This window comes from Marmota flaviventris, chromosome 11 (assembly GCF_047511675.1).
Source record: "Marmota flaviventris isolate mMarFla1 chromosome 11, mMarFla1.hap1, whole genome shotgun sequence".
Classification (NCBI taxonomy): Eukaryota; Metazoa; Chordata; class Mammalia; order Rodentia; family Sciuridae; genus Marmota; species Marmota flaviventris.
In genome coordinates, this window is record NC_092508.1 from 33,748,586 (window position 1) to 33,776,134 (window position 27,549).

At 43.1% G+C, this 27,549-nt stretch overlaps 1 protein-coding gene across 3 annotated transcripts in view; it reads left to right on the forward strand.

Moving 5' to 3' along the window:
* The first annotated feature begins 9,292 nt into the window (after positions 1–9,292).
* Flacc1 (flagellum associated containing coiled-coil domains 1) overlaps positions 9,293–27,549 on the forward strand; it is a 38,350-nt gene continuing 20,093 nt past the window's right edge. For 2 of the 3 annotated variants that reach the window (XM_071618913.1, XM_027941874.2), the window contains exons 1-9: positions 9,293–9,688; positions 14,750–14,913; positions 15,439–15,519; positions 17,364–17,412; positions 18,903–19,036; positions 20,812–20,905; positions 22,563–22,624; positions 26,076–26,173; positions 27,164–27,216. In XM_071618913.1, the coding sequence (XP_071475014.1) occupies positions 14,801–14,913; positions 15,439–15,519; positions 17,364–17,412; positions 18,903–19,036; positions 20,812–20,905; positions 22,563–22,624; positions 26,076–26,173; positions 27,164–27,216 (684 nt within the window). In that variant the 5' untranslated portion in view covers positions 9,293–9,688; positions 14,750–14,800. Of the gene's footprint in view, positions 9,689–14,749; positions 14,914–15,438; positions 15,520–17,363; positions 17,413–18,902; positions 19,037–20,811; positions 20,906–22,562; positions 22,625–26,075; positions 26,174–27,125; positions 27,217–27,549 lie in introns of all 3 variants that reach the window. The other variant, XM_071618914.1, reaches the window with a different exon arrangement.

Below are 27,549 nucleotides of genomic sequence, written 5' to 3' on the forward strand. Positions count from 1 at the left end.
CCAGCAAACCCAAAGCTCAAACCAGCTGAGGAGGTCCCCCAGGCCCCTATCCAAGATCTGATGAAAATGGCCTTTAAAGTTGCTTTGTCATCACTGAAAACAAGGTTACTAAGAATTTAAAGTTTCTTATACACTTTTTGGTATATTCGCTCCCGTCTTCCCCTCTGCTCTACCTGTTCTACTGCTCAAGTTTTCCTTGCTAGGGAAAAATCCCAAATCCCTTTCCCATTATTATTTTGCATCTCCTTCCTCATTGTTAGATCCAACTGAGCTGCTCTCAGTCCAGTCTTCCTGTCTCCCCCTCCCTACCCAGGCCCACAGAAAAGTCTTAACTGACCTTCTCCAGAAATCTTCACTACGGCTGATTTTAGGACTGTCAGCAAAAGAGTCTCTACAAAAAGGTTCAATGCAGATAAACTTCCTCTTTTCATGTTGCTCTATTTTACTTGGCCACTGGATGGGAAAAAATCAGCACTCCAGATGCTAGACACTCTCTAACTAGTTTTTCACAAAAATATGTAAACAAGGCCTCTGGCCTTGAGCTGGAGCTTCACAGAGATGTCTACATTTCTAAGAGAAGTTACCAACTGGGCTCCAAGGGAACAGCTGGCAGGGGGAGGGGAAAAAACAGGATATGGAAGAAGCTCTCCCCTTCTCAGGTGCTGTCCTTGAAGGGTTAACTTGCCCAAAACAATGGGGGAAAAAAACTGCTTTTATGTGAACTTTTGAGTCCCTTCCCTTACATGCTGGGTATAAAATTCTGAACTACCTAAACTCGGGGTTCAGAGGATTAATTGATTACAGCAGAAGCTGTGCCCTCTGATCCTGGCTGCAGCCAAATAAAACTATTTCCCTATCTTTGGCGCTATCTTAAGTGCCTTGCCTTGTCCGTTCCTATAATAGTATAGTTCTATAAACTTAAACATTGTTTATGTTTTCATGAAATGGTAAACAGATGTGATTAACTGTATACTATAAATAACAAAATATTTCTTATTAAAATGGAATAATTTGCCTAAATTTAGAAATTTACAAGGATTGTTTCAAAATGTGAATAAAGAAGGGTTAACAGATGGGAAAGAGAAATTAGAAGGTTCTAGGTATGGATTTAATAGAAGGGAAAAAGTATTTCTGGATAAGAGAGTCTATGTGATTAAGTAAATAAGAGGATTTAAGTAAGTGATAAAGAAGGTCTGTGTAAGTTGGCTGTATAGGTCTAAGTAAGTGATAAAGAAGGTCTGTGTAAGTTGGTTATATATGTGAGTTTTTTGAGCAAGTAATCTTGAAGGAATTAAGGATTATACAACTGTGGTTAAATAACAACTGTTATTTTGCAATATTATAATATGTTTTTAAGAGCTAAACTTGATTAATATAAAGACATCAATGTAATTGTGGTGCTATTACTCTTCTTTATATATTAAATTTTGTTCATATTTTCCAGGTATAAAGTCTTTAAGGTAGAAGCTTTAAAAGAGCATTATATCAAGCTGATGTTCTCCAAAAGGTCACATGGTAATTTTAGGCTTATAAGACATATTGGAGATTTATTTATATCATTTAATGTTCTATAACTGGACCTGTTAACAATAAGATTAATATAAAGTTCTACATATTAGGATACAATTTAAATGTAATATCATATTGTGTTAGCTAATATTCATGTGACCTCAAACAACAATATATGTAAACTCTATAAAATGATATTTAAGAAGCAAAGATCAGCTTCAATACTAGAACACTTAACCTAAGATTTAAAGAGCCCCACCTTATCTGAGATAAGGCTCTGCCTTCTATCTTACTACATGTCAGAACGACTCCAACGTAGGCCAGACTTCAGTTAAAGCCCAGTACTCTTAATTTAAGAGTGTTGAGATTGACTTGCTAGATGTTTAAGATCAAGACATAAAATTAAAGTAAATTAAAAAGGCCAAGAAAACCAATATTTGACTCTTACCCTCTCAGTCAGTCTGAATCCAGGGAACAGGGAACTTCTTTAAAGAGCTTTGAAACTCTGGGCCACATAACCTCCTGATCATGGAGATTAATGAGACCACTGGAGAATGAAAAGCCAATCAGTGCACTTGCTGTGAATAGGAGGGTCATTGGAGAAAGGAGACATCCCTGATGCTCCCAAGGGAAGCCACATGATCAAGCAAGACCTTGACCCATCCTAGCGCAAATGGCACTAGCAGAACTAAGAAGCTGCTCTCAAGTTTCCCCACTAGTGAGTTCCTATGAGAACTCAGCTGACTCTGAACAATAGAAACAAAGTCAATTTTGACCAGTTTAACAAAAATCAGTTAAACCAAAACACAGTCATTCCTGGGAGTAATGAAGGACAGGAACAGCTAGAAAAGAGGAGACAGCAACTAGGCCAACAGTGTCCATGGGGAATGTTCAGTCAAGTATGGCCTTGGCTCCTCTCCCTTGCAGGACCCTTATTAGTCCTCTTTATGTTTCTCCTAATAGGACCATGTCTATTAAATTGCCTATAAAATTCCTACAAGATTAGATACACAAATTCACCAAACAGTTGGTCAATCAACTACTTCTTTAAGACTATCAGCCTCTGATGCTCAAGACAGAGACCTATGACTCATGACTAACTCCTCCAGCTCCAGAGATTCTTCCCCCATCTAAAACCCTCCCTGACCCCTTTTCTAGTTTTTACCACCACTCTTTTACTTCCTAGGAATGAGAACTACTCTCCAGCAGGTCCACTCCACTTGTTCTGTCTGCTCTACAGTTCCTCCACAAGGAAGTAAGTATCAAACCTAAACTCCCCACGCATCAGATGAGGAGCCACCAGCCAGGTGAAGACTGGCAGATTGACTTCACTCACACACCTAGACACAAAAGCTTCACTACCTATTTCCTTTGGTTGACACTTTTTCAGATTGGATAGAAGCCTTCCTTACCTCCAGGGAAATTGCTGACACCATCACCCCCATTCTCATTAAGCAGATCATTCCCAGGTTCGGACTATCTGCCTCCCTCCAGTCAGACAACAGTCAGGCCTTCACTTCTCAGGTTGTTCAACTAGTCTCCAAAGGCCTCAACCTCATTTGGAGGCTCCACATCCCCTACCACCCAATCCTCGGGTAAGGTTGAGAGGCCTAATGACATTCTCAAGGATCATCTCACTAAACTTGCTATTGAAATCAGGCTCTCCTGGCCCAATCTGCTGCTGTTATCCCTCACCCCATTCAGGCAGCCCTGAGAGCTCCCTCAGGCCTTAGGCTCTTTGAGCAACTCTATGGGTGTCCTTTCTTAATCAACCAAAGCTTTCCAATCATTCCTCCTCCCCTTGTGTCCTATCTGCCCAATCTCACACTTCTAAGCAAACTCCTAAGGGAACATGCAGACCTTTGCCTTCCTGCGCCATCCATTGCCTCAATCCCAACGCAACCACAAACTAAATCAGACCCTCTTCAACTGGGTGATGCAGTCTTACTTTGGGAACTGCATCCTCAATCATTGGGACCTCAATGGATGGGACCCCATACAGTCATACTTACTACCCCAACAGTGGGTCAAGCTGTTGGGCTACTCCCCCAGTATCATGTCTCCCACCTTAAAAAAGTGCCTGTTCCAAATGACCAGTCCTGGACTTCCACCATGCCCACCAAACTCAAGATTTCTCGCCAACCCTCTTCTTCTTTTACTAATCATTAATCTCTCTCAAGCTTCTATCCCAACCACAGATGGCACTTCTATATCCAAGCAACATGGCACCAGGATGACACCACCCACTATCAGTTTATGGTCAAGGCGATTGCCCTTCCACTGGCTGCAAACGGACAGTCGTCCTTAACATTACTGGATTCAACCAAGCCACTTCCCATATTTCCTAGAGTCCCTAAGACAGGACCAATGGCTGATACCAAGGATCTCTACCGCTCAGGAATGGTTTGATGCCATTGACAACTATGGCTTCAAGGAATCTTTATGGACTTTGCTTCTTCTGAGATAACTGTCTATAGCCACTGGATGTTATCTCTAGCTGCCCTGGTATTCCCAAACCTGTCCCCTGAACATTTCCTCACTCTCCCAGGTAGGCCCCAAGATGCCCCCACTCAGCAGGAGATAGCCAGATGGAATTAAGCTGTCCCCACACCACTAAAAAAAATAAAAAGGGAGGAATGTTAGTTGCGGAGCAGGCTGAACAAATGTTAGCTGCAGGGTGGGCTGAACACTCCACCCTCACCCTCATCCATCTGTTCCTTATCACTTGTTTTCTTCAAGTCTGAACACTCAACCCCACTCAAGGCTGAACACTCAGCCCCCGCCCATCTGGTGCAACAGAAACTTACATCTGACCCCTGCCCCATCTGCCTGAAGGCAGAAGATGACACCCTTAGCAACTACTGTGTGATCCAATCACTATACGCCAACAAGGCAGCTTGCAGACCCAGAGACCCCATTAGATTTTGGCTATAAAAATTCTCTCCTGCTGGGCCCCCCCCCTTGCTCTCTCTTTCTTCTCTCTCACACACTCTCTCACCCCCTCTCCCCTTTTTCTCTCTTTCTTCTCTCTCTCACCCTGCTCTCTCTCTTGCTCTCTCTCTTCTCTCTCTTCCCTCTTTCCCTTCTCTCTCTCTCTCTCTCTCTCTCTCTCTCTCTCTCTTTCCTCTTCTTTTTCAATGCTGCAATAAAGATCTTTTGGTCACTCCGAGTGTTGTGGTCACTTTCCTTTCACATACTTTAGAAGTCTCTCAGGTGTCTCTAGACTTCAAATTGTGCTTTGTGAGGAATGAAATATTGTTTTGGTCAGGCAGGGCCAGCCCCTGTTTTTAGTTCTATTATTTTTAGGCATATGTTTTGGACCAGTCTAAGAGGATTTAGCCCACATCCAAGGCACCTTGAAAGGATGCACAGGTCCCTGTGTGGCCTTTCTATGAGACTATAGAAGCACAACTCTTCTCATTGAGGGATCATCAGAGTCAGGATTTTCATTTCTGGCTTTCCTAGGGTTGGGATGGCTTGGATGTAAGAGTTGACAGTTATTTGCACCTGTCATTTCCCCAGGGAAGTCAGGGAGGTATAGGAACTTATGAACAACTTCATGGCCACCTAAATTGCATTCTTGAGGCAATGAGAAGGGGCGATGAACTCAGCTACCTGTTGCTCCCACAGGTAGTGGCTTATGTCTGTGAGAGGGGGCCTACAGGTTGAGTCATCATGGACTGTTCTGCCCCATATTGACCACGAAGTCCATGTGCCAGCCTCCCATGGTTGTTTGGACCATAGGCTCCAGGGGGCCTAAGAAAATAGAGCCTGGTCTGTCCTAGTCTTCCTTGTGCCTCCCATGGTGGCCAATCCAACACAATCATCCTCAGGGGCTTCATATGGTTGCTGTGTTTCTTGGTACCATCCTAAACCACTCGGCCTCTCTCCCTTCATCGAGGACTGGGCAATAATCCTCTGACTGTTGAGGACATTCATTCTTCCAATAAACTTCTTGAGGGCAGCAAGCACACTAGTTCCTGCCTTACCTCACCTCTGGGGAGGCAGTCATTCTTTTCCTGCTCCTTCTCTGGCTTCAGCTTCAACACAACAGGACCCCTCTCAGGGAGTGACCCAACCATTCCACTAGAGCAGCAGCAAGCAGATCTACCTTCCTCTTCCATTTCCAGTCTGCCTTACATCAGGGGTCTTGATCACAGGTGACAGATACTTTTGTCACAACCTCCTGTAGCTGGCTGTAGAGCAAAGCCCTCTAACTTCTGTAGTTTTGCTGGATGTGTCCCTGGGCCTGAGTGACAAAGACTGCATTAACCATTTGCTAATTTTCAACTGCTTCTAGGTTGAAAGAATGGAACACTTCCCATAGCCTCTCATAGAACTAATTCGGGGTCTCTTTAAGTCCCTGGAACACCTCTGAGGTCTTGTTCATATTCATGGCCTTCTTCCCTCCTTTCTTCACGCCACCCAACAAAGAGCCTCTTGATAAAGCTCAAGCATCTGAAATCCCTCGTCATCATTAAAGTCTCCTCGGGGAACTTTCTCAGGGAATTGGTTCTGGAAGTATACCTGAATATTTATGGTTCCTGCTGGGGCATGTTCCTACAACTACTTAACATGGCTTGGGTAATTCAGCAGCGTTCTTCAGTTAAAGTCCGGAGTAGCTGGTGGCAACCAGTCCAAGTGGGCTTGTGGGTCTAAATGATGAATTGCATAAAATCAATCATAGTCTGAGATTTCTCTGTGAAGGAGGGAGTATGGTTTTTCTAGTTCAGGAGATCTGTAGTGGTAAAAGGCTGATATATGAAGGTGTGTTGTCCCTGTTGCGCTTGGCCGTCTTGATAGTAGTAGATGGGCCCCTGGGTTTCTCTTAGTGGCATCTGTAGGGCACCTGGGCATCTCTTAGGAGGGGGTCTGCCAGAAGGGTCCTCCTGGTACTTCTTGGCTGGAGTATACCTAGTTAAGACAGGCAACTCCTGGGGTTCTATGGTCAGGAGTGCTTCGGGGGCCTCATGGCAGAGGTGGTCTTAGGGGTGTGAGCAGCCTCTGGTGGGATTCGGGCTGTAGTAGGTATATGCAGTTCAGGTGTCAGCAGAGCATACAATGGTGCATAAGGTGGGGAAATCTCCTCTGGCTCTCCAGATAGAATGAGCTTCTTGGGTTCCAGTCAGCATTTTGAGGGAGCCATCACCTGAGCCATCATATATTTAGTTGGAGTTGAACACAGTACTCTTATTTTATTTTTATGTGGTGCTGAGGATTGAACCCAGTGCCCTCGCATGTGCAAAGCAAGCGCTCTACCACTGAGTCACAATCCCAGCCCCTGAGCCATCATAATTTACAGTTCTCTTCCAGACAAGCCTTCAGCCAAAGCGGCTGAGAGAGGACCATGTCTTGCCATAAGTCAATGCAGGGGAATTGGTCAGGGTGGCCTGGGTCTCCTACAATAATCCCGAACACCTTGTTAACTCATTCTTTATCTAGTGAGCCCTCAGAAGGCCAAACTAATCTGAAAGAAGGCCAATCTATTTCACAAAAGTCCAGAGTTTTCCAGGAGTCAACTCCTATGGGACATCCCTTTTTTGAAAATTTTTACCATATACTCTAGGATGGGTAAATTTATTCTGTTTGCCACCCACTTCCTTCCCCTAAAAGACAATCACATACACAAGAAGGGAAAGGGGCAAGGAGTGAGCAATCTCTTTGTCTATCTCCAGCCACTCCCCTCACAGAGGTATTTCAGGCACCTCTTAGCATTGGTGGGACTGTATAAACCCCAGTGTCAGGACTACTCTGAGGAGGGCCACCCTAAGCCAGGGACCCATGGAACAGGACTCCATATTCGCCCTGGCCCTGGATCCTGCTGGAACTCTCCCATGGCCCATCTTGTTCACTGACTCACACAACATCTCCAGCCCTCTGCCTAGTACCTTGGAGTTGTGGTTTCATCTCATATAATTGAGACTATTCGGGCAACTCTGGAAGGTGATCAGGCTCCCCTTCTGTCACTTAGGGGCAGGTTTACTTCTGGAACCATAATTCCTACCTGTCCAACAGGCAGTGCTCCCTGCAATGGTTCCTGGGCCCCACACCAGGTTCCTTTGTGCTCCTGGGGTCCTTGCCCCAACATGCCAGGAGGGCTACTCCCCTACGGATCTATTGCTGGCATGGGGTGAGGTCAGCTCTCTCAGTATCTCAGGACTTGCACCCCAGCATCAAGAGAGGGAAAGTCACCATCTCCAAATCCTGGACACAAGTCCCCAAGAATGGTGCAGGATTCTTGTACAGAGAGATGGGACACTCAGGGTCTCAGCCAGAAATCAGTGTTTACTAGCACCGGCAGTGGCCCAGTAGATTTACATCCAAAAGCTGAGCCCCAGGCACAGTGGAGCATTGCCATATGTGTCCTGTTAGTTTCCCCTTTTCATGTTAGGCCCTTTGTCTCCCCATGTGGTTACATATATTCTGATTGGGTGTTCTATACTATGGAGTTGCAGCAGAACTGTGCATGCCCAACACAGGCATGGACTGTGCCACATCACCTTCCCTTTATTCTGGGAGAGCTCTTACCACAGTACCATCACCACTTGGACCTCTCTCTGGCACTTATAATCTCACCCCTAAACCTATTTATCCCCCAGACTTTCCTATCTCAATAAATGGCACCACTATCTATGCAATCACTGTAGCCAGAAACCTCAGAATAGTCATGCCTCCTCCTTTTCCTCGCCCAAACATCCTGCCAATCTCCAGTTCCTAATGTGTCATCTTCTGACCATCCCCACAGCTGCCCTTCAGCTGGGGCCACCCTGGGTCTCATCTATACCTCTACCACAGCCTTCTGCCTGGTGTCCTGCCATGTGTTTTGATCCGTCCAACTCTTTCTCTAAGTTGCAGTCAGACTGATCTTTCTGATATTCAGATTGAGTGAGTTCCCTTCTCTGATTAAAACTGTTCCCCGACTCATTGGAGTAGAAGAGTAACACTTGATATTAATTCACACTCCACCAGTGAGTCTCAACACAAGATTCACTGAGCTGTCATTGAATTTACTGTTTTTCCATTAGTCTCTAGGCTCTATTGAACCCAGAAACTGAGGCACATGAGGACATCTCCACACCTACCCACAGCACCTGGCATGCAAGAGACAAAAAATGTGCAGTTTAATGGGTGGATTCATTTATAACAAGGCTTTGTAAACTGGGTAGTGACCTAGAAGGTGATCATGAAATCAATGTAGTAAATTAGAATCAACTTTCATCTAGAAAAGGAAAACAAATAGAAAAGTAAACAATAGAGGTATTATTATTTCATGAAATTTTTTATGATTAAAATGTATAAAATTATAATAAGTTGCAATAAAATAAAAATGAACAAGTACTTTTTTCCTATGGTGAGAAAAGCAGTTTTATTTAGGAAAAAAAAATCTGAAACCATTGGTAATTGAAAGATCCCTGCCCAGAGGACGTTGTACATTAACAGATTTCAAAGACTTAAATTTAAGGAATAAAGTGCCTACTTTGGAGTTCTAGGTTTCTGCAAGAAAATGGCAGAGGAATTTAAAATCCAGTTCAGATTCTGCCCGATGATGGCCAGAGGCCAGTTAAGGCTAGGAATGCTGTTTAATTCTATTTGCTCTGAAAAATGTATCTTAAGCTTATTTTGTCTCATGGCTGAGGTCTAAAGTGGAAACCTGCCAAGCACTGATTTGGGTCTTGGAGAATTTAACTGGTTGCTTCTACAATCTTCTCTCTGTAAGAGCAGAGTGCCCAAGCCAATGAAATCCTGCCATTCTGTTTCCATAGCAATAAAAGAAACAAACCTTCACCAGCCATCTCCTAAGAGCAAACCTCACCAGTCAGGCACGAGTCAAAGGATCAAAACGAAGCGGGTTACTTTCTCTTCTAGTTTGACTTCCATTGCAATAGTGAGAGATTGAACAGGACTGTCTCTAGAAGGAAAGTTGACATTCATGTTACTTCAGCCTTTGAGATTGGATTATCTGGAAGTCTGCCTCTGCATACTGTGGATTTCTGCTTTGACATTTCAACCACTTGGAATAAGCACTGAAGTCTTGAGTTCTGGAGCCTCTGGATTTGACCTACAATGAACTCTGATTTTCAGGGACTGAGGAATAGTTTCACTATAACATTGGGGTTTTTTTAAGACTCTTGACCTTGGAAGGAACCATTGGGAAAAACAAATCTTCAAGCAGTCCAAGGTAAGCTCTTTGGAAAAGATGGTTTGTGTGATTTTTCCCCCTTTGCTGGTTGTTTAACTATTGATCTCTCTCAAAGCTCTGTTTGCTCACTGGTGACTATGGTATTACTAACTGGCACATTTAGCATTCTGGGCCTCAGGGAATTCATCAGAGAGAAATGTGGAAAAGGTAAAGAGGGGAAAAAGAATCCTTACACCCCCCCCCCCATACACACACACACTCCTATCTCAGAAACAAACATTATAACACCAAGTCACTACAAGTGAGAGCCATCTGTGCTGTTACCTCAATACCTACCAGGTCTCTTGTTACATAAAAAGAGCAGGTGTAGCAATAGTGTAAACAATTCAAAGACACACACACACACACACACATTCAGAGCATTTCTGGAAGGATACCCTTCTTAAAAAAAAAAAAAAAAAAAAAAAAGACTGTTAACAGAGCTTCCCCCTTGGGAAGGTACTGGAAGTCAAAGCTTATGCTCAGTTGGAGGCACAGTTGGACATTGCCATGCTGATCATGGCTATTGCACAAGGCCCTCAAATGACCTCCTTACCACCTTGCTTGTCTCAACTCCACCCCTACCCCCCAACACAGACCACCCTGTGGTTCAGCAATTGGCTTGAGGTAGGAGGGCGTGGGCTCTTCCAGGACCATGTCACAGCACTACAGTCCGTGTTCATTGCATTTGTTCAATAACTTTGTCTTACAGGTTGTTAAATGTTTGGGTGTTTAGAAACAGAGGACTCTACTTTTTAATAGCAAATTAATAAACACCAAGGCATTGTTTATAATGAGGTTAAAAAAAGAAAATAAACATTCATCAATAGAAAACTAGTTAAAAATATAAATCAGTATATTCATAGAATAGAAATATATAGTCATGATGATATAGAAACAAATCTCTCTTTTTTTTTTAATATTTGTGGGGGACAGTACTGGAGATTTTACGCAGGGGCAATTTACCACTGAGCAACGACACTAGTCCTTTTTATTTTGAGACAGGGTCTCAGTAAGTTGCTGAGGCTGACCTTGAACTTGCAATCCTCCTGCTTCAGTCTCCCAAACCACTAGGATTACAGACGTGCACCTGACTCAGACATGTTTTAAATTATTTGCTTTAAATTAGTTGTAAAATAATCTGATGTTGGAGGAGTGGGGTGGGTATAGATAAATGAGATTAGACATAAGTTGCTAATCATTAAAACCATGGGATGGGCAAGTTCATTATATTTTCTGTACTTCTACATACTTAAAAAAAAAAAATTTCCAGGCTGTGGTTGTGGCTCAGTGGTAGAGCACTTGCCTAGCATGTGTGAGGCACTGGGTTCAATTCTCAGCACCACATATAAATAAATTAATAAATAAAGATCCATCAACAATTAAAAAAAAATTTCCATTGTAAAAACTTAGGTTTGAAAAATACTGATATAAATCTATGGTTACTGACATAAAAGAAGCTTGTGGTATTGTAAAAAAAAAGTATATTCAGAATATAAGTATAGTTTGTTTCCAGTTATAGAATATTATATAGAATTCTGGAAAGCATTAACAAAAAATTTTTTTTGTTTTCTTTTTTTTTTTTGGAGTATCAAGGATTGAATTCAGGGGCGTTCGAGCACTGAGCCACAACCCCAGCTCTATTTTGTATTTTATTTAGAGACTCGGTCTCACTTAATTGCTTTGCACCTCACTTTTGCTGAAGCTGGCTTTGAACTCACCATCCTCCTGCCTCAGCATCCTAGCCGCTGGGATTACAGGCATGCTTCACCATGCCCAACAACCAAAATGTTTTCAGTGGTCATCTCTAGGTATTTGTATTTGGGATATTTTTCACTGCCTTAAGCTTCTCCATTATGACTTTCTTTACAATAAGTCTATCACACACACACATGCAAATAAGAATATTCTTAAAAATGTAGAAATAAAAGTTTCTATATGCAAAATGCCACTGTGGGGTTTATGATATTCCTAACTTCTGTCATTGGTTCTTGTGTGCAAGGCAGTGTGCCAAGAGCTCTCTCAACATGGTCTCATTGTGTGGCAGTGAATGAGGCATGAATTCCCATGGTCCCCATTTTGTAGATAAGGAAACTGAGACTCAAGAATAGTAAGTTTCTTGCTGTCCCACTCCTAGGCAGGGAGCCTGTATGCAAAGTCAAGCCCCTCTAATTTCAATGTCCAGGCAGAATTTCAGTAAAGACTTTTATGTTTAGAGGGGTGCTAATACTGACATTCTAGGCCAATTTTTATTTTTTTAATATATTTTTTTCTAACATTTGCTCAGATAGGTGCATACTTTCACATAATTGTATTGCATATGTATCATTTTCTCTTTTTCTCAAAGGCACTTTGTTTTGTCTTGAGGTTTTTTTTGTTTTGTTTTGTGGTGCTGGGCTAGAATCCAGGGTATCATACATGCTAGACAAGTGGTCTACCACTGACTCCCACCTCTCCACAGATTTTATTTTATTTATTTATTTATTTTAAAGAGAGAGTGTGTGTGAGAGAGAGAGAGAGATAATTTTTTAAAGTTTATTTTTTTAGTTTCCGGCGGACACAACATCTTTGTTTGTATGTGGTGCTGAGGATTGAACCCAGGCCGCACACATGCCAGGCGAGCGCGCTACCACTTGAGCCACATCCCCAGCCCTCCACAGATTTTAAATAATTGTTTAACATTTATGTAAAACTCCACACATACAATTGACCTATGCATCCTGGGTTTTGACGCCTAGTATTTAATATTATCTAGAATACTGTAATGATGATTATAACGCTCTGGCATTTCCATCTGTGGATTCTTTTCTTCCTGTTGAGCTGGTGCCTATGGTTACAATGACCCAAGTTACTACTCAGGTAAAATATATTCATCTAACACAACTCACATTGCTGGGCTCAGTGGGCAGCACAGAGCAAGCCACGGTGGAGGCCTGGCCTTCAAGAACTACAAGTCCAGTTGAGCAGGCAAAACATGGAAGGGGGAGGGAAGCTGCTAGGAGCTGGCCTGCTTGGCCTTTCACTTCCTGTCCCTGGGATTCCTGCTAAACCCCCTAGGTTCAGGGTCAGCACCTTTCTTTATTGTGTCTAAGCAGAAGTAAAGCTGCTTTCTTGCCACTGCAGCAACTTCCTTCCCAACTCTCACCTGCATCCTAGCCCCTGTGGCCTCCTCTTCTCACCAGGGTTCTCACCACATCGGCTTCTCTGACCTTGTCTGCTTGACTTTCACTGACATGTGACATCTCCTGACAGGGTCCCCAGGCACAGTGAAGAATGGATAGCTATACATGGCAGCTATGCATCTTCAGGCCTGGCCTCCTTTTTAGCCTTGGCTTCTACTCCATGTAGGCTCCTGGTCCTAGGCCCCTGGCCCACCACCTCCACTTGCCCTCACTGCCTGTCTTCCAAGGCCAGGTCCCACTTCTGCACCCAGCCAACTCAGATCACTGTGCTGACTCTCCACTGACTGCGGACTCCCCAAGGACAAGGCCCAGGTCTTCCTATCCCTCAGTGTTTAACAGAGTGCTCACAGCACTGGCCTGTAAGTATTTATGCTGTTAAATCAGCATTTACAAGTGGGCGAGTGGTCCCCTCCCATCTTTGTTTCTCAGTGTCCACATCTGTAAAGAGACCTAATCTTCAAGTGCCCTATAGCTCTAAAAGTCCTTAGACCAAGTGCCTGAGTTTCTCATGCACCAGTCATGTTAAATAAAAAGATTTATTCTTTCATTTTTCAACTTACACAAATTTATTCCATTGTAGTGTTGAAATCAGCCATTGTCTTAGAAATTGAAGTTTTTAATCTACCAGCATTTTAAAAGTTCTATTGGGTTATCGGTTTTCATAACATTTTGGTATTTGTTTCGTTTTTAATGAAATAATCTGCTGATGTCACTTAAAAATCAAATAATGTTAAAAACACATTGAGGAAAAGTCCCAGTCTCTGTCTCACCCTTAACCCCTGCCAGTTGTATTCCTCAGAATGCTCCTGAGAGGCAATTATTTTCGACTCTTTTAGCTCTTTCTTTTGGAATTTAACCTCATGCTTCCAAATAATTTTGCCTTTTTGGTGCTGGTGCTGTTGTGATGCTGGGGATGGAACTCAGAGCCTCATGCATGCTGGGCCAGGGCTCTACCACTGAGTCACACTCTCAGCCCACTTTGTTAATTTTTCAATTTTCCACCTTCTCTATTAATTCCTGGTATAGTAAACAAGGATTTAGCTGCTACACATTCTCCTTCTATTTCCCTCCCCCATTCTTCCAGTGAAATCACAATTCACTTTTTAATATTAAGTGTCTACATTCATACATATGAATGTGTACCTTGCTACGATTATGTTTACTTTCTTATACAATATTTTTTAACCAAACATGTTGCTGATCCCTTTTGCAATTTTGTCTCCTTTCCCATATTCTTGCGCTCACAGAATTAAAACTCTCTTAATTCTTAATTATTTGAGCAGGGTTCTGCAAAATAATGAAAATAAATAAGAGTGGTTAAGGCTTTATGCTTATCTGAGAGTTGTCTTGAATGCAGCCCTTCATGAAAGGGAGTCTGTCTTTATGGAGACAGGAAGTGGAGTTTTCACTCTAATTCAGGCAGGTGACCAGGTGAGATTGCATAGTAGCTTGATTGACAGCTAATTTTCCAGAAAATTCTATGCAGGTCCTGGTGTGCGAATTTCTCCCCACCTCAATGAGAGCCAGAGTGGCCTGAGGGACGAGCAGGAGCTTAGGAATCAGGGAGACTTCTGTTTGTTCCCAACTCTGCAACTTGCTATCTCTCTGACCTCTCTGAATATCCTCATCTGTAAACCTGAGATAGCAAAATTGAATACTTATTGTGTACTTGCATCACAGTAAGAACTCAGTTCTGGAAAATTTTAAATTGCTTTCAAGTCAAGTCTATTGGGAGGTGTTATTCTATCCTCAAGACCTGACACCAGATCAGCAGCTTCTGAAGTCATCTACCATTATTCTTTGGGTCCTTCCCAGTTTGTCCCTAGTTTTGCTTTGATTCTAGGTGATGTAACTTTCTGCTGTTGTTTTCTCATTTCAGCAAAAACCTTCTAAAAGATCTAGCAGCCAAGGCTGCTCCTGACCTGGGGACATGTACCACAACCCTCTCATCTACTGTACCTGCTGGGACCCCTGGAACTTGGGACCACGGAAGCTAATCAAGACCCTTCAGCCACCAAACAAGGCCCCTACCAGGAAGTCCAAGTAAGGATTAACTGGGATGGGGTAGGGGCAGAGGGCTTGGGTTTCATTTGCAGCCTTCTTCTTGTCACAAGTTTTCAAAAATAGTAAGCTTGGCTACAAAATCCCAAATGGGCCAGAAAGCCTAGCTTCACACACCCTTCTGTGCCAGCCTGGCGGAGGCTACACGCTGATCTCATCAGTCCTGCCTGAGGCTCAGTGTTGTTTTAAATGAGGACATCTCAGCGTTGGTGCGACAGGGAAAATGCAGCTTCCGACTGAGAATCTTTGGTGGCAGCTGTCTCCTCCCTCTAGGACAAGAGCTCTGGGGGATGAGCTGGGCTGCTAACTTGGGGACTCCCCAGAACAATGGACAAGTGCCAGGGCCTTGGGTCTGAGGTCTTAAAGGCCTCAGATCTTCAAGATAGCAGTTGTCAAGCCATATATTTCAATTTTGGGTCCTGTGAGTATGTACTTAATGAAGAGTATTGAAACGGGTTTTTGAATTTCCGTTGTTCTCTTTTTGAGTTACTTATTTTTCACTTTTAGGTTAACTCCTCTTCTACCGGCTACAAAAGAACAGAATTACCTCCAATCCCAACCATCAACAAAACCTGTTGATGTCCCAAAGTACGTATTTCTGGATCTGGGAGGCAGGAATGGTTTGGGGCATGTGAATGAATTAATTCCCAACATGCCCGGACCTGCCTGACTTGAACTAATCTGCTTCCAAGGACATCAGAGAATTGTCAGAATCCACTGGAATTTCCCTTAAAACTTCAGGCTCTGTGGGCAAATCCTATAGTCCTCCGTATCCATAACTCCTGAAGTCACTACAAGTGAGCTCTCAGCAGGGAAGCCCTCCTTAGCTCTTTCCTGCTTTACAAGGGACCATGCTTTTCACAGTTCTGGAAACTTGGTGAGCTCCCATGTAGTTATGGTGGTGACTCACCTTCACTGATTACATTCCTGCACCTAAAGATTCTCTGTAGATAGCCTCTCTGTTTTAATCACATTTGACAAGCTTAGAAGTGTAACTTAGTTTTAGGTCTTTTCAGAAATCTTTGTATATCATTTCTTTATTTGCTTGGAAAATGTTTACTGACCACCTGTTATTTGTCAGGGGCTGTTTGGGGTACAGGGGACACAGCCATGAACACAATGTGTCCCCTCCCTTGAGCTTTCCAGTCTAGTGGGGGTAGCGACACTATAGAGAAAAATAACGCAGGCCAAGGGAGTAGGGGGTGTGAGGGTGCCGTTGTTGTCCACAGGGAGGTCAGGTCAAGTCCCTGTGTTAAGGGGATGGCTGCAGCCACACTGATGTCTGGGCCAAGTGCTCCTGGCAGATGGAACAGCAAGACAGAGGCCCTGTGTGGGCACTTGCTTGTGTGTCTGGCCTCTTCCAAGAAAGCAAAGAGGTCAGGATGGCATGAGTGGAGGGGGAAGTGGTGGAGATGAGCTCAGGGACCGGAAGGAGATGATGTGGTAGAACAGACAATGCTCATCCCCCACGGCTGCCTTCCAGAGATGTCCACCTTCTAATCCCTGGAAACTATAAATATGTTGTGTAGTTGCCAGGAGGAGTTAGGGTTGCTGATGAAATTAGGGCTGCTAATCAATTGACCTTGAGTTGGAGAGACTATCTTGAATTTTCCAGTTGGGCCCAGTGAAATCAGGAAGGTCCTTTTACATGAAAGAGGAAGTCAGAATGTCAGAGTCTGAGAAAGAAATATGACAACAGAAGCACAGGTTGGAGTGAAGTGATTGTTAGTTTTGAAGTTGGAGGAAAAGGCCACTAGGGACACAGGAAGCTTCTAGAAAAAAACAGTTCTGGTGACCCCTTGATTTTAGCCCAATGAGACTCATTCAGACTGCAGCCCCCCTGAGGCTGTGCCTCAGTGGGTTCCCCAGTGTCTTCATCAGCTTCTTCACTGCTGTGACTAAAGGATCTGACCAGAACAACTGTAGAGGAGAAAAAGGTTATTTGAGGGCTCATGGTTTCCGATGTCTTAGTCCATAGAAGGCTTGCTCCATTCCTCGGGGGTCTAGGTGAGGCTGAACATCATGGTGGAGAGTATGGTGAAGGGAAGCATCTCATATGGTGATCAGGAAGCAAAGAGAGACTCTCCACTCTCCAGATACATAGCCACGCCCCCAATGAACCACCTCCTCCAGCCACACCCCACCTGCTTCCAGATACCACTCAGTTAATCCCATCAGAAATTAGTTCACTGATTAGGTGAAGGCTATGACCCAATCCTTTCTTCTCCAAACCTCCTTGCATTGTCTCACACATGAACTTTTGGAGAACACCACATCTAAACCATAAAACCCAGCCACCCTGGGAGTCCCCTAAAATTCAGATGACCAGAGCTCCAAGAAGAAGGGTCAGATGATGATGTATCAGATGCAGCTCCTAAACTTTGGGCTTGCCTTTGCCCTCGATGTTTTCTGAGCACTTCTTTCTCTTGCAGAGTGAAAACCAACGTAGGAAGGCAAGAGGAGGGTTGTAAGTCACCTTATGTGAGTACCAACGGGACAGGGTCACAGGACATTGATCCAGCAGTTGCCCAGTAGGCCCAGGTCTCTTACGCATGCTGTCTTCCTGAATCTTTGCATGCTCCTAAGAGGAGGTGCTGTTATCATTGCACAGCATGTGTCTGGTCAATGGCGGAACCACGACTTAGCCTGTCAGGCATTTGCTTGCCACTCTATGCTCATGCAGGACAAGAGTCCCAGGGAAACCAGACAGTGACAGCTAGTCCAGGCCAGGGTGTAGCTCATGCCCAGGTGCAGGAAGCCTCTGCCGGTGCACAGGAAGCCACAAATCCCATGGCAGGGGCTGTCAGGACACCTGAAGGGACCAGCAGTGAATGCTAGGGAAAGAGATGGAGAGCAAACCCAAAAGGCTCTTGACACCTGCCTTGGAGTGTGGGCCTGATCCCTGCTCTGCACAGGAGCGTTTATGGGTCTGACACAAGCACAGAACCAGGTAAGAATTACGTTTTAGGAGTGGGGTTGTGGCTCAGTGGTAGAGCACTTGCATAGCATGTGTGAGGCTCTGGGTTTGATCCCTGGCACCAAAATAAATAAATAAATAAACAAATAAACAAACAAACAAACAAATAAAATAAAGGTATTGTGTCCATTTACAACTAAAAAAAAATTACATTTTAGAAAATGTGCCCTCTGATAGGATATTATGGGAACCTTTTGCTATTTTTCGCTTTGCTTCCCTCCCGCCACCATACCCCACAAGAACCATGCACTCCTTAATGACCAGGAAGTAAAACACACAAAAACATAATTGCCTCTCCAGGAGGAGAGGATGATGAACTTAGGGAAGTGATTCTGAAGACAGAGAGGCCAGCTGGGAGGGTGTCGTTAGAAACCAGAGTAAGATGCCTACGGCCTTGGGTGATATCCAGGTGGGTGTAAAAGAGAGGGCCAGGTGGAGATGCTCTAGGAGATAATGACGAGGGGCCTCAAGGTCATTCGGCAGCTCCAGAAGCAAGGATCTCATTCTGGTCCACACCAGCTGGTAGCCCTGCCAGGAATCTGACTTGGCATCTCGTATGGGAAGGAGAAAAAACTGACGTTTTCGTTTTGTTTTTTTGCAACCATGCTAGTCATTTCTTTATGTTGTTTTACTTTTCCTCACAAAAGCTCTTTGAGAGAGAATTATTACCCCCATTTTTCAGATGAGAAAACTGAGACACAGAGATGTTAAATAACTAGAGATTGGTGGCAGTTCTGTTCAATTCCAAAACCTGAGCAGTTTCCACAATGGCTCCATCCAGCATGGAGAAAGCAGCGGAGGAGCAGTTGAGCATTGGGATTGGATCTCACAGATCTGAGGGTGAATGGTAACTGGGGGAGGGTGCAGAAGGTACTTGGGTCCTGGAATCCCATCTCATGACTCTATGTTTCAGATGATAAGACAATGGTAGACTTGGAGGACTCTCAGGGCTCTAAGTCTATAATTTTACTTTATCTTCTCCATTGGTGCTCAGGAAGTGATCAATGTGTCACCTGGCTATCAACTTGCCCGGAATCGGGAACAGATTTCTGTCACCTTGGGGGATGAAATGTTTGGTAGGAAAAAGCGGTTGGAATCTGAGATGATGGACAAATTCAACATGTCCAGGTAATGTCTTAGGACCAGCATCCAGCTCCTCTCAGCTATCCCACCTGGCCTCAAGGACAAGCCTCTGATATCCTTTCCTGGGCCACTGGGCCACCTCTCTTCTGCCCCCTGTTTCCCAATGCTGCTTCTCTCCACACCCATCTTGCTCTGTTCTGATCCCATCCATGAGTGAATCCAGAGGATGGGATGAAGATGGAATTAGTGTGATTCATACTGAGGAGAGTGATTGTTCCTGTGGGTGAGAAACAGGTGAAATATTCATGAATGAGTCTAGATTTAGAGTATGTAAATTAGGAGTAAAATCAGGTTTTGGAAGACTCAAGTATGCACTTCTTCTTTCACTATAAATAGTCTAAAAATACCACTCAATTCATGCCTCTGGGAAATACAAAGTGGAAAGTTCCCAGTGCCATTCCATTGAGCACGGTCATCTTCTGTCACTGAAGCCCACCCTCTCGCTAGCCTCCAATGCCATACCAAGCATAATCCCACACCTTTTAATTCTACCTCCTCAATTTCTCACTCCTATCTTCCTTCCTCGCTACCCTGAGTTCAGGCATCCTTACTTCTTACCAGCTCTACTCTGAGTGTCTTTTCCTTCAGACTTTAGTCTTTTGTCAGAATTATTTTTCTAGACAGAAATCTAAAAGACCAATAACAGAAAACAATAACAGAAAACATACACGCCTTCATAATCACTTACCCATCTGTCAGTGTGTAGAAAGGACACAGCCAAACCATTAGTTAGGGTTAGAAGAGATTCAGGTTGAGGGTCAAACTGTGCTTTGGAGTTGCCCGGAGTCCTCTGACCTGGCCCAGAAGCCAGACCAAGTCCCCGTCTTCCCATCCAGTGGGGTTATTCCATCTCTGCCCTCTTTTCTCTGCTCATTCACAACCCTCAGCAGGAAGAGAATGGGTCATGTACATGTACTTGCCAGTCACACTAATACCCACAGCTACTTTGTGGCCTCCTAAGAAGTTTGCCACCAGTTGTGGCATAATAAAACATAATAGCCCATGCTTGTCTCATTCCCTGGTAAAGCTGTCTGCACATTCCTTATACCGAAGCTCATGTTCAGAAGACAAGGGTTCTGTATTGTTCGACTTTCTCAGATCCTGTTACCCTCCCCCCAGATCCTGTCTTGTTTTCTTACCTCACATGCTTTCATGCCCAGTTAGACATAGAGGAGTGTTTGGCCAAGTGAACTCCCTTCAGTTTCACTGCACATAGCATTACTTGCTACCCTGTTTCCTCTGGCTCAACCAGATAGAACTGAATAATTTATACATATCATGGCAGCCTCAGGCCCACAAACACAGTAAATAATTATCTATTCTGAAAGTCACTCTCTTAACTCCTCTCTTAGTCCTATTTCTGGCCCATTTCTTGTGTATGATTCACTGTCCGCATGAATCCTACTCCCCGCCTTCTCATTTCCTAATCCTCTGAGCTTAACCCTGCTGCATTTCAAATATCACGATCAAGTCAAGGTCAAACCCTAATCAATGTCAGACATACTCCTATTTCTCTTTACTCAATAGGGTACCAAACCACCCTGCTCCCTTCTGGCCAGGTCACCCAAAAGGCTAGATCTGAGGTTCAATCACTCAACTGCAACCAACCTTCTCCAAGAGCACCCCTCCATTCTGTCATGCCTACCTCATAATGGTGGAGCTAGTACAGAAATGACCTGGTTCTAATCATCCCAGGGGCCTGACTGGCCTGCAATGAATTGTAAGTTCTGTAGATGATAGAAGAATTACTTCTCCCACAGGACCAATATAATTAGTGACCTTGAAGAGCAGATCTCAGAGCTGACAGCATTAATAGAACAGATGAACAGAGATCACCAGGCTGACCAGAAATTGGTGAGTGATCCTTGCATTAGCCAACATCTTTCTGGATGGGGTAAGACTAATATTTTCAGATCACCAATGTGCCAGGCAAGATGCCAAGCACTTTATTCCCATGAACCATGTTATCTAGATGATAGAACTCTGAAGATAGGACCATGCAACTGATAGTATCTCTTTGACTCCATCTTCATCCATAACAACAAGCGCTCAAGGTTTAGCTTGTTCATTTCTGGGAGTTCTCCAGGTGTCTTCCAGGTATGCAGTGAACCTCCTCTCCATACTAGGGGGCACTGGTCACTCCTCATCTGGCCTTTGTGGTGAGATCAGCTTCAGAGGTTGCCAGGATCTTACCATTTTCACCCACATGGAGGAAACTTCCAGTGTTGCTCAAATCTTCCTGGAGGCCTCCAGTGCCCACTCTGTTGCTATTAAGCTGTTAAAAGTCACTCTTCAGAATCATTTCTATATGAAATCATTTTTATATGCTTCCTGGGATCTGCATAAGTGATACTTCTTTAGATTGTATTACCCATTACATCATGGTCTCTTTTTCCCCACCTCAAGCAGATATGCCTGTTGGTCTGGGCTAGAATAATAGAATAGAATTATGCTCAAAAATATCATCCCCAGTGTAATTGACACAAATTTGTGAGATTCTACCCCCGCCCAGCAGGCAACCTTTCACTCTCTGGTACATCCTAGGTATGTCCAAATCCTACAGGAACCCAGCTTATGACCCAGGCTGAGATGATCTCCACTACTGATTCATTATCTTATTTATCTGAAAACTCTGCCAGGTTGATGTGTCCTTCTACAGAAAGAATATTGAGGCTCAGGGAAGTTTTATCATTTGTATAAGGTCACAGCCCAACAGTAGTGTGTTGTTGGGTAACATGCACATTGTGACTTATAAGCACAGGTCCTGCTGAGGACAAACATGCAGAGACTGTTTCCACGGAGGGACCTAGATTGTGATCTTGAAAATACCCCACTTTGGGGAACATCCTAATTTGTGATGTGATCCTGTGGAGGAGACGTGCTGGCTGCCATCGTGCTTGTCACCCCTGGGGCCTGACCCCTTGGTTGTACCAGGCAGTCTCTGGCTCCTCGCCTCTAGTCAAAGACATTAAAGTCTTATCTCAGCTGACTGTTGTGACACTGACCAGAAGGTCTGGTGTGTTAGAAGGGAGTCACCTTAAAGTAAGCAAATCCTGTCTGCTGGAACCCCACCATGCTATCCACAGGACGGGATAACACTAAACCTTAAGTTCCTTAAAATCAGCATCTAAGTGTTAGTTCTGGGCCAAGTCCTTTGCTCAGTAAAGGATCTCTCAATTGAGTTATTTATCCAGAAACCCAAAGGCCAGTCTTACAAAGAAATGACAGTCCAGCAGAAGAGACCAGACCAATCCACAAAAATCAATTAATCAAAGAGATGGCCTCCATGCACCAACATTATGCACTGATTAAGTACAAAACAACAAAGAGTAAGGCAAGAATTGTTTCATTCCCTTGATAATAGCATGTTCTCTGATATTGCAAAACACAAATAGGGGAAGTGAGGGGTGGGAGGCATCCCCTGTGATTTGGAAGACTTTTCAGAAGAAGCAAATCAGAGTGGGGCCTAGGTTTTCAACACAGTGTTGTTTAATGATGACTTCATTTTCAGCTTTTTAATGAAATGGAACTCCAGTGTGCTGAGATGAAACAGAACTTTGAAAACAAGAACAGGTATGCTTTCTAGCATGATCCCTGTGTGCTGAAGGCCTTAAGGCTTCTGCACCATCTACAGAATTTCAATTCTCTGGGACTTGAGATGGTGCAAAGTGGAATCAGAGATTGGGGATCAGTGAGATGAGTAAAGCATGAGTCACTGGACAGCAGGATGGCCTAATTTGAGAGCACTAAAATGAAGCACAGAAAAGCTATTCCTGCTCTTGTATTTTGTCATCCATTTTTTTTGCTTTGATTATAATTTTTTTTGTTTGTTTGTTGTTGACAGGAGCCATTTTTGTTCTCTGAGATTTCAGAGAACCTTTGTGAACCATTTGTTCTCAGCACATTCTTCTCCTTTTCCTCTTCCTTCTTTTTCTCCTTTTCTTATCTCTTCCTGGCTGCTAGGTTGAAACCTGGGGAAACTAGGAAGAAGGGAGAGAAGGAGAAATTGATTGACAAATCAAGGGGAAATGAAAAGGAGGTGTGTTGTCTGTGGGAGTGAGGAGAATCTCAAAGTTCCCTTCTAGGCTACCTGCTGAGTCCCAAAGCAGCCTCAACAATCCTGGTGGAGAGAGCACTCCTAGTTGAGTCACACATAGCCTTTTGATTGTTAGCTACTTTTTAAGAGATGTTTTAGGTTTTTCACAAAATTGAGGTTAAAGTCCAAAATTCCCATGTACTGAGATGTCTGAATAGTATATTACAATTTTGTTGTATATGCTTTTATTTTTACATTTTTAATTTATTTATTTATTTATACTTTTACTCTATATATTTCCTCTCACTTATTTGTTTCTTTGGAGTATCTTTCTGTCTTTTCTCTTGCTAACAGCTAACTTCATTTGATTCCTTCTTCACTCTTCCTATAATCTAATACTTCTACATTCTCACTTCCTACCTCATATACATCACATCCTATACCCCCTTCTCCCGGTTCTCTCTTTGTCCACCATTAGAAACTTTTGTATTTATTGTAGCTGATAATAGCACACATCATTTCTGTTTATTAGAACAAAACTATAATCATTTAAATTGAAGCCATTTTATTTATGGCTGCAAATTGTTTGCATTGATCTCTCCCTGAAAGGTGAGGTATGGGAAACCTGCAGGGACACTATAAGTCTATAGGGTAGAAACTGTAATACTTTGGATCCACATTGCTAGAGTGGAAGACACACGAACAACATGAAAATGCAAGGGAAGAAAGTGCCCCAAACAAACCAAGATACTACAAAAATAGAATGCATTGACAGCAGTAAAATAAATATCAGAGAATGAGTTCAGAATGTACATAGTTAAAATGATTTGCAAAGTAAAGAATTATATAAGCAAGCAAATACAAGAAACAAAAGATCACTTCTGTAAAAAGATAAGAGAGCAAATATGGATAGCAAAAGGTTACTTCAAGAAAGAGATTCTGAAAAAAAAACAAACAGAAAATCTTGAAATGAATTAAACAATAAACCAAATTAAAAATTCAATAGAAAGCATCACCAACAGACTAGATCACTTGGAACACAGAACCTCACTCAATGAAGACAAAATATATAATCCTAAAAATAAAGTTGACCACATAATGAAGATGGTAAGAAACCATGAGCAGAACCTCCAAGAATATTGAGATAACATGAAAAGACCAAATTTCAGATTTTCTGGGATAGAGGAAGGTACAGAGACATAAGCCAAAGGAATGTACAATTTTTTCAGTGAAATAATATCAGAACATTTCCCAACCCTGAAGAATGAATTGGAAAATCAAATATAAGAGTCTTACAGGATACCAAATGTACAAAATTATAACAGATCTACACCAAGACACAGTATAATGAAAATGCCTTCCATACAACATGAAGATAGAATTTTAAAGGTCTCAAGAGAAAAGTTTCAGATTACATATAGGGGGAAAAAACCCATTTGGATCTCAGCAGATTTCTCAACCCAGATTCCCAGACACTTCACAGAAAATATACAATCGATCAACAAATATATGGAAAAATTTTCATCATCTCTAGTAATTAGAGAAATGCAAATCAAAACTACTCTAAGATTTCATCTCACTCTAGTCAGAAAGCCAGTTATCAAGAATACAAGCAATAATAAGTGTTAGAGAGGATCTGGGGAAAAGGTACACTCATAAATTGCTATTGGACTGCAAATTGGTGCAATAACTCTGGAAAGCAGTACAGAGATTCTTTAGAAAACTTGGAATGGAACCACCCAGCTATCCCACTCCTCGGTTTACACCCAAAGGACTTAAAATCAGCACACTATAGTATCATGGTCACATCAATGTTTATAATAGCTCAATTCACAATAGCTAAGCTATGGAACCAACCTATGTGTCCTTCAATAGATGACTGATAAATCAAACGTGGTATATATATTCAATAGAATATTACTCAGCTTTGAAGAAGGATGAAATTACAGCATTTGCAGGTAAATGGATGGAGCTGGAGAACATCATGCTAAGTAAAATAAGACAATCCCCCCAAAACAAGGCCAAATGTTTTCTGTGATATGTGGATGCTGATCCATAATGGTGTGGGGGGAGAGCAATGGAAGAATGGAGGGACTCTAGATTGGGTAGAAGGAAGTGAGGGAAGGGGAGGGAGTATGGGGGTGAGAAAGATGGTGGATTGAGACTGATATTATTACCCTATGTACATGTATGATTGCACGAATGGTGTGACTCTGCATTATAACCAAAGAAATGAAAAGCTGTGCTCTTTTAGTGTACAAAAAGTTGAAATGCATTCTGCTGTCATATATAACTAATTGGACAAAAACAAAACAAAACAAAAAAACCCGAAAAACCACAATGAGATACCACTCACCTATCAAAAGCTATTATCAAAAAGAAAATAGATAACAAGTGCAAGAATGTGGAGAAAGGAAAGCCTTTCACAGCGCTAGTGGGAGTCATGTAAATGGGGACAGGCATTATGGAAAATAATATGGAGATTCCTCAAAAAATTGAAACTAGAATTACCATATGATCCAGCAATCCCACTACTGGATATTTACCCCCAAAGATTTGAAATCAGTTCCCTTAGGGTTGTGTGCATCCCCATGCTTATTGCACCACTATACATAATAGCCAAGATACGAAATCAACCTAAGTGACTTTCATTTAACATGTGTCTGAGACACTGCCAAAACCTGCCTCTTGAGAGGGCAGCTGGGAAGACCTTGGGGTCTGAAATTATCCTAATGTAGCTAACGTAGCTCAGTTTCCCAAGTGAGCTGTAAGTAGACTGCTGACTATTTGGGTCGAGTCTGCAGCTGCTACCAGCTCCATTCAAACAGTGCCTGCAGAAAACAGGAAACGGCTCACCTCTCTCTGAATAGAAGCAAGAGACTGCTCCAGGAAGTGAGGGCTTCCTCCAGTGTGGGCGAGGGGTGGGGGTCAGGCCAGGGTGGGGCTCAGCCCTGTTCACTGGTGATTGTGGTTTTCTGTATCCCACAGGGAGCTCAGAAAGGCTCACAGAACAGAGCTCAGTGAGTTAGAGAACAAGTACAAAGAAGCGTTGAAGGCAGAGAAGGCAGCTTCCCGGGGAAAACTAGGTACCCTCAGGGCCTGGGTGAAGGGACGAGGGGCTGATAGTGTGGGTGTGGGGCCAGGGCTCCCATGGCCATGGATGGGTGGTAGCCAGGTACCAGACGTTTCTTCCTGAAGCTAAGGGGGAAAGAGGGGGGGACTGAAAAAAGGAAAGATTATGTCTACCAAGGTCCTTCCTTTTCCTGGAAGGTCTGAGGATGTCCCTTCATCTTGAGTCTCAGTTCCTCATCTGGGAATTGAGAACAAAATATCTACCCTTGTGAGTATGAAGAGAATCTGAAAACACTTTAAAAAGCACATTCCTGAGTTCTACAAATATGACACTATTACAATTTGGCAAGTTTCCTGACCTGCAACATGACAGGGTTTTATTCAGTTCTCCCTGACACACTGCCACTGTATAGCCTTATAAAGCAGAGGGTTGTACTGGCCATTTGACCTTACTATTTACACTGCCCTCCTGAAGGGTGAAATGTGTAGCCTCCTGAATTCTGGGTTCGCAGACTCATCTCCACAGAGGGAAGAAGTAATGCTATAGGGCCTTCTTCCTTTATTTTGCCCCAATCTTTTAAAAGATCATATCTTATTGACACTTTTCTGATTTTCCAGTTTTCTCAAGAGAGCATGTATTGTTTTCGTAGTCATGGTAAACCAAGAAATGTCACCTAAAAGAGCAGCAGATACATGCCACAAGCTTTTGTTCCTCTTTTCCCCACAGATGTAGCTCAGCCCCTGGGATGTCTTTAAGACTTTGTTAACAAGAAGTTTATTTGTCAACAAATAATTTGTCCCCGGAAACCCCAGTTCCACAGGTGCAGGGTGGAGTCCAAGCAATTGAGTTTTGAAGGTTCAAGGGGAATTTCTGGGGCACTTACAGGCCTCACAGCTGGGAGGAGGAGTTGAGGGTGGGGAGCTGTGCTCCAGAGCTCACATTTGAGTTTGAAATGTGCCTTTCAGAGGAGTGATGATGACCCTGTTGTTTTCCTTTGGTCCAGAGGAGATGGAAAAGGAGTATAAGTATTTGAAGAATATGTTTCATATGTATCAGGTGAGACAGAGCTCCTTGTTGGCTTCCGAGAGTGAGAGAAGCAAGTCTTATGCCTGGCTGACAACATTGAATCCAGAGCTCTTGCCCGAAAAAACCATGTCCTGAGACTCCAGCATCCATAGACCTAAGTGGCACTTACTGTACCCAGGAAGAAGGGTGGACCCAATGGCTTCCACGTATGACAAGTCATCCCAGACTGTAAAGAGGCCTATTGACAAATATGTTTGTGGTTATACCACAAATTATTAATTCTGGTATTCACTATTATTATTGTTCACTAAAAAAAAAAAAAAAAAGCAATGGGAATAACCAACAACAGTAACAATCAAAAGA